Raw genomic sequence first — 7,820 nt, 5'->3', positions numbered from 1 at the left:
ATTAGTGTTTTTCAGCCAACCATAAGCTTCCAGTGAAAGCTTAATGTGACTTTTCAATTTTACAAGGTTCTGTTTACAGCATCGATGTTGTAATGTAATTGCAAAACATTCAGTTAAATAGACTTAATTCATTTAGTTGTTCAAGCATAAAACGAGAGGAAAGACCTTGTAAATGTCAATGATTAGCAGGTGAGCGCAGAAACTCCATTGAAAATACTGCTTTGAAATAAACTGTCATATTTTAAAGACACGGCGAAGGAAAAAGGAATTTAATGCAGTGCGTCTTGTCCGGTCTGAGACCCACTTTATATTGTATATCTATCGGGCAGTGAAGATCAATGATTTTTAAAGAAATCAGACCTTAAATGAAAGTTCACAGGAAGCGCTGAGGCTGGCTGGCTGAAATTAAAAGTCCGTGTTCATATACCTCATTTAGTAACGTAAACAGCATTACTATTTATGTGATTGTGGGGATCAGGCAGTTAACGTTTTGCTTTAATTGCTATTTTAAAAAACGATTCCCACAGGATTGTTTTCACCATTACTATATACTCAGAACAAATTGTTCCCTACGTTTTTCAACCGTTACAAAAATGTGAATTGTTTTTTAATAACATTGTATTGGTGTATTGTATTGTATTGTATTGTATTGTAGCTATGTGCAAACCACATGGTTGCCATAGTTTTTATTTTCATGAGGCAAGCCATGGAGCTTTTATCTGCTCTTTGTTTGTTACTGTTAGTAGTTCAGGACAATGTGGCCTATATGTTTTATTTCATGTAAACATTAACTTTTTTATAAAGATGTACATTCATTCACTGATTTATTACTTTATTAATCTGGGGTTGCCACAGCGATATGAACCGCCAACTTATCCAGCATATGTTTTACGTAGCTCATGCCCTTCCAGCTGCAACCCATCACTGGGAAACATCCATACACTCTCATTCACACTCATACACTAGGGACAATTTAGCCTACCCAATTCACCTGTACCACATGTCTTTGGACTTGTGGGGGAAACCGGAGCACCCAGAGGAAACCCACGCCAAGACAGGGAGAACATGCAAACTCCACACACAATTGCCAACTGACCCAGCCGAGCCTCAAACCAGCAACCTTCTTGCTGTGAAGCGATCGTGCTACCCACTGCGCCCTGCAATGCCTTTATAATGATGTAATACTTTAAAAATAATTGAAAAGTATAAAAAAGGCATGATATTATATATATATTTTCATTTCAGTTTATTGAAAAAAATTCTGACAAAGAAGAAGGAAAAACTTTCTCAAAACATTTTAGAATTAAGACATATTATAACATGGCATCGGTCAACCTGGAGATTTCTGAAGACAGGCATCAGTGCAGCAGTTCTTTTGTTGGATGAAAGTGAAATAAACGAACCTACAAAACTGTGCTTTAAGAAACAATTGAGTAGGATTACCTTTTTCCTTTAAACGTTAAAGATAAGGTCACCCCTACCCAGATGTTACATACTCACAAAGAGAGGTTCTACAAGCACAATCATGAATATCACAACACCATAGCTCAACATCAATTACACTACACTTAATGTAAGCATAGTGTTCGATTGAATAATGCACATGACATAATTGATGTCAAACCACTGGTCATTTTGTGTGGTTCAAATATATCTCACTTATTTCTACCATTGCTCCTGACACATACCACCTATCTTCTTAAGCAATGCTTTTGTACTGACAAATTCACTTAGATTGTCCATACACCTGAGGTAACACCATTAATAACAATAATAGCAGTTTGAAAAAACCCCCACAAAATTTCATTCAAATAGCCTAAACGTTACAATTCATCTCGCATTTTATCACCCTTAGGGCGAACTAGCCTGCCAATAAAAAGGATGGAGTTGGTCTTGTTGTCTTTCACAAGGAAAATGAAGGGATGGTCAGCGTAGAAGAGCTTGGGGTTCCTCATCTTCTCACTGCCGAAAATGCTGGTGTCAAATGGGTTTCCCTCAGTGTCCCACTCCAAGGAGGAAGCATGGAAGACATTGGAGAGGTAAAGATCTTTCTTGCCGGAAATGTTGGACAGATCTGCCTTGGACTTGTCCACAGCTTCAGTAAGGCCGAGTTCTCCAAGGTGTTTCTGCAACGCAAGAAAAAAGATGCTCGTACATCATGCAGGAAGACAGAAGGAGTGGTTTGCGAGCAACTATGAGGCAGAATTATGTCATATTCACCTGAAGGTCATGGCTGACTTCCATGCTCACTTTGGGCAGAGAGATGGCGACCGCTCTCTCCTCAAGTTTGCCGATCCAGGTGTCCAGCTGCTGGCGGGTGAGAAGATTCTCCAGCCGCTCCAGAGGCTCCACGTGGTACGGCATGATGAAAATCATGCTAGACTTCTTATGCGCCAAAGGCATGCTGACCATTAAAAATCTGTTCTCTGTGTCTTCATAGAAGCCATAGATTCCTGTAAAAGACGAGCACTGTTAAATACCCATGTGGATATAATTGATTTTTTAATAGGAGACAACAGGCTGTTGTTTTACCTGTGCGATGCATCATTGGGACAGAGACTGTGTGAGAGCGGGTCACCAGGAAACCACGTTTGTCAACCATCTTGTGGTGGAACTTCTCATCCCAGTGGGCTGTGGAAACAAGTAGAAACCATTAATATATATAATATATTTACATATAAAATTATATATATGTATATATATATATATTTTTTTTTTTATTATTATTATTTATTTATTTATTATTCTTTTTTTATTTATTTATTTTTTTATCATTTAGGGAAAACTTCAGTACAACAACTGAGCCCTAGTTCAATAATTAGGTATAAATGAAAATGTAATACAGTTTCACAGACATTGCTTGAACTATTATAGTCAATATGTTAGTGCCATAAAATAGAGACTGATTTGAGATGAATAATTAAATTAGATTTCTGAAGTAAATCCTGGTACTATTCAATAGAAAGTAAATTAATACTTGTTCTGCACTCTAAACCCAAATGCTTGACTTTACTAATTGCATTGAAACCCGTTGCCTTAAAACGCACAAAAAGTTTTACACAAAGTGAAACTAAATAGCCCTTCTTGAATTAACATAGACCAATGTAAAAATTGTCTGTTAATGTTTGTACAATATGATTTGTTTTACATATATTTGAAAATAAAACTGAAAAAAAAAAGAATTTACATAGAACTAAATAGAACATTAGGGCTGTTTAGTTTCACATTGTGTAATAACTTACTGTAAGTGTTAAGGCAAAGGGGTTCCAAGCAATTTTGTAGTCAACTATTTTAGAGTGTAACAAAAAAGACATTAAAAAATAAGAACAACAACTGTGGTCAGTGCAGAATCACATAACATAATTTATAAATACTTACGTTTGAAGAACATAGCATTGACGATCATAGCCCCGTCCGTGTTTTTCACATCCTTTGTAATTTCTGGCAGTTTTCCATCAGTTGTCTTGACAGCCCACTCATTGATGGAGTTAATGGCGCTTCTCTTGTCACGGAAGTTGATTTTGGAGTGCTCATAGTTGTAGTGCTTCTTGCTGTTCTTGACAAAGTCTTCAGCAAAGCTGACAGAGCTGGGGCCGTACAGCTTGTTACTGATCTTCCACGTCACATTGCGGGCCTGTGGGTCACTGACCTCAGTGAGAAGCTCCGACAAGCCTGTATGCAGATGCTCGTCCTTCAGATTGTCAGCTTTCAAGACGCTCTTCACCTGGGATGCGGTGGAGGACTTGCTTCCCATTGCCACCATACCAAGAGAAGAAGCCACCACCACAGGTGAGATGAGGATGTTCTCGAGACCCTTTTCTTTAGCCACATTGTGGTAGAGATTGAAGGCCAGATTGGCGCTGGTGTCTGCCATGGAGGTTGCATGAGTGCTTAACTTTTTGTCCTCACCGGACACGGCCACAGCCAAAAGGCACAGAGCAATGAGGCTGGATACCCACATTCTGGCTGGATTTTTGGATATGGAAAGCCTATAGTAGAGGGATTACAAGTGATACTAAGTACAAATTCACCAATTTGTCACAAAAGCTAATTTCAATATTCCATGTGTCAGATTTAGGAACAAAAGGCTGCAAACTAAATTGGTAAACCTACAGAAATTAAGCCTGTAGGTCATGCTTTCTAGACCAAATCAGTTGTACAATATAAAGGCTAATTTTAATATTTCATATGTCAGTTTTAGGAACATCAGGCTGCAAAATAATGTTTTTTTTACATTTTTCTTTAAGTGTTTGTGTTGTAAATTGGTAAACCTACAGAAATTAAGCCTGTAGGTCATGTTTTCTAGACCAAAGAAGTTGAACAATAGCAGCGGCATAGACTAATCTCACAGGAATGCTACTTAAAGGGATAGTTCACCCAAAAACTAAACAACAGGAAGCTCATGCTCTAGACTATCATTAATTCATTCAAGACACAATACAGAGGCTGATTAAAGGTTGTAAAGATTAAAGATAATAAGGTTGTATATTTCCAGAACAAACTGACCTCAAGGTATCTTCAAGAGGCATGGGTATTACCTTTATTTTACCTGTATATGTTTTTTACTCTCAAAGTGCCAGGAGCTGTTGACTGCTACATTCTTTATTAAAAATGGTTTCAGTTTTCTTCTGAAGAAACAAAGTCAGCTATATGTTTGATGGGCACTGAAGGTTGAGTAAATTAACAGCAAATTCATTTTTATTTTTATTTCTTGGTGAATTATCCCTTAAACATGAGCCTGTTTTTTTTAGGCATTTCTGAAATGTGAATATTAGAGTAGTTTATTGCATTCAGTTGTCAGTTCACAATGCTATGTAAGATGATATGTGTCTTTATCCACCAACAACCGCAGCATTGTTGTCCATTAACATTTGTTTTGTTTTGTTTTGTTTTTCCATCTTTTTTTTTCTTTGTATGTTGCTTTTTTTATCATCTTGAATACCTTGATTTGTTTTCATATTCATAGTTGTCAACGATTTGGATTTTCACTCTGAAAGACAAGAGGTGCATTTGGGTAATCTACACAAAAGTATGTTTGTATACATTGGTTAATGTGCAAAATGAACTCCTTGCTTTTTTTCTTAATTCAGCAAAGTTTGATTTAAAGTTTGCTGCTACTGCATGCACACAGAGAAAGAAAGACACGTCGACTCTTCTTATTGGCTTGAGGAACTTTAGAGAAAAACTTTTTGTCCAATAAGAACTTCCACAGTAGACCCGCATCTAAATGGCAGAGGGAGCATTGATGGAGAGATAGCACAAAACCACTCCCAATGGAAAAACTCAATCACAGACTTGCCACTTTCAAGATAAAAATGTAATGGTAAAAATCTGGACAAAAATGCTTTCAGAAGAAACTAAATTTCAAAAAAAACTAGATTTTTTTGTTCTTAAAATGTAACATTTGGGTTTCAGTTTCCTTTCAGTTGTTTTGCATATTTGAGGAAAAACTTAAGAATTAGATTTTTTTTTTAAGTAAAATCAATAACCTGATAGTAGTTTGTGGATTAATTTGGCTGTAAAGCATTTTTAAAATTGCAAAAACGATTAAAAAGCAGTATGAAGAGTTAAAAAAAAGGTATTCTCTGACCCTGTGTGCAGTAGCTTTCTTTCCATGCAACAAAAGCAATCCCAAATAATTATTTGTGAAATAAAATCATTTCCCTCAATATTTACCTTGGACAGCTGTTTGGATGTTCTCCTGTTTTTTCCTCTTCTTCTTCTTCTTCTTCTTCTCAGATGTTCTCTTCTTCTTCTTCTCTTCTCAGATGCTGGTTTGCTGCAGTGTTTGAAGCAGAGGCCTTTATACTCCAGGAAAGAAACTTCCAGAAGCTGGACACTGGCTATGCAAATGAGGATGTCTGGATTTCCTGGGGAAGCAGAGAAAGCCCTCCCTCTGGATCAAATGACCACCTCTGCAAGGTCCTAAAGTAATCTGAAAACAGCTCTACTTTGCAAACAAACTATTGTTATTTTCATTAAAACTGGTGAAAACGTGTTGTTTTGGCATGAAGTTTTTAGTGAAGGATGATAATATTTTGTAGCATGCAACGTTTTATCATCAATCTCATATTCGCAGTGCTGAGTTGGCAGTTGGTTTGCACAAAAGCATATGAATTTAATACTAGAACAAGATGTTTGTCTTTAAATCACACGATTGACCTCTGGATGTATAAAATAACTGTTTTTATTGATTGAGGTTTCTGTCTTTGTCAGCATTCCTTCTAGATTCTTCTGTCGGGGGATGCAGAGGCTTGTTCCCACATCTCACATCCTCCCCCAACAGTGCCACGTCAAACTGAATTCTTTTTCTGGCTGCGGGTGTGGTGCAGAAACGGTACTATAATCAAAATCTTTTAATAAATATCATGTTTTTTTTTGTTTTTTTTATTTTGTTATGTTTTGATGGTCACTTCATTGCACATTATTTGTTTTGTCTGTTGCTCTGAGCTTTTTTTTTTTTTTTTTTTTTTACATTTTTTTTCATGCAACTTTTTTCTTTCTTTTAGCAAACATTATATAATATAATAAGATATAGTTTGTCCAGAAACAAAAATACACTCTCTCTGAAGTAGTTCCAAAACTTTATAAGAAGATATTTGAAGATAAAAAGAAAGCTGGAAACCTGTAAAGCTTTTATAGTTAGAAAAACAAATACCATGAAAGTCAATGGTTACAGGCTTCCAGCTTTCTTTAAAATATCTTCTTTTGTGTTCGACAGAAGAAAGAAAGTCAAACAGGTTTGGCACAAGTCAAGAGTGAGTAAATGATGACAGAATCTTCAGTTTTGGATGTTTAAAAGAAAGAACCCATTTACAACCCCCACCCCATTACATGTTCTCTGATCCCCACAGTAATAAAACACACCCAGTAATGCTGCTGGATTAAACCATAAATCCACAAAAAGTTCATTTTTTAATGTTTTATTCTCTTTTTCTTTGAGTAAACAAGTTATCCCTTAAACATGAGCCTGTTTTAGGCATTTCTGAAGTGCGCTGAATGTTGAATATAGGAGCAGTTTATTGCATTCAGTTGTCAACTATGCTTGAGTGTACAAGATGCTTGTAAGATTGTACGTCTTTATCCACCAAGAACCGCACTATGTAAAAATGATATGATTCAATATGATTAATTATGATTAATTATATGAACAAAGCCATGCCAACAAATGTTTTATGCTACTTTAACTTATTTCAATAAGTTAATCCGGTTTAATGTAATATTTTAGTCATTTTGGCTGAAGTAAGTTAAGATGACTAGAAAAGTTCATTTGACTCAACTAAAAAAAAGTTGGCAACAAGATTTTTTATTGTTTTACAGTGCAGTACTGTTGTTCTTTAACATTTGTTGCTTTGTATGTTGAAAGACCCCATTTTGACCCCACAGCAATAAAACACACTCAGTAATGCTGCAGGATTAAACCATAAATTGATGAAAAATCCCCTTTTTTAAAGTTGTATTCTCTTTTTCTTTGTGTAAATAAGTTAAAGTTACCCAATGAGCCCTGTAAAAATACATTAAAGATAAAAAAACCTCTCAAACTGCTCAGAATCTCTTGTAACGTTTTAAGTAACTTGCCTGCTAAGCACAAGAGCATGTGTTTTCTGCATTGGCCCGTCTGTGTGTGGTATGTGTTGTTCAAACATGTGGCTCTGCTGTTAATGACATCTGTTGTTTACTAAAGAGTCTCTTTAAACATCTCTGTTTGTCGGTGCTTCAGTTTTGCATGTGGCAGATGTCTTCAACAGAGCTCAAATGTTGAGTATAAAAGGCATGTTCATATTTAAGCGTGCAGAAATTCTGCACAAAGCAGTCATTGA

The 7,820-nt window shown here is 36.1% G+C and overlaps 1 protein-coding gene across 2 annotated transcripts; it reads right to left on the bottom strand.

Annotated features, from left to right (window-relative positions):
• Positions 1 to 1,231: 1,231 nt before the first annotated feature.
• On the bottom strand, positions 1,232 to 5,788 carry serpinh1b (serpin peptidase inhibitor, clade H (heat shock protein 47), member 1b). Of its 2 annotated transcripts, XM_056473810.1 has the most exons (6): positions 5,677 to 5,780; positions 4,943 to 4,990; positions 3,379 to 3,989; positions 2,533 to 2,631; positions 2,221 to 2,453; positions 1,232 to 2,126 (listed from the first exon to the last, which is right to left on the bottom strand). In XM_056473810.1, exons 3-6 carry the CDS (start codon positions 3,959 to 3,961, stop codon positions 1,824 to 1,826), a joined length of 1,218 nt encoding a protein of 405 aa, XP_056329785.1. In that variant the 5' UTR covers positions 3,962 to 3,989; positions 4,943 to 4,990; positions 5,677 to 5,780; the 3' UTR covers positions 1,232 to 1,823. The 2 variants fall into 2 exon arrangements, with proteins under 2 accessions (XP_056329785.1, XP_056329784.1); XM_056473809.1 differs by lacking the exon at positions 4,943 to 4,990 and having other exon boundaries at positions 5,677 to 5,788.
• Positions 5,789 to 7,820: the final 2,032 nt, after the last annotated feature.

This window comes from Danio aesculapii, chromosome 15 (genome assembly GCF_903798145.1).
Source record: "Danio aesculapii chromosome 15, fDanAes4.1, whole genome shotgun sequence".
Lineage (NCBI taxonomy): Eukaryota > Metazoa > Chordata > Actinopteri > Cypriniformes > Danionidae > Danio > Danio aesculapii.
The sequence above is the reverse complement of the archived record's forward strand: the minus strand, read 5'-3'. Positions and strand labels throughout refer to the sequence as shown.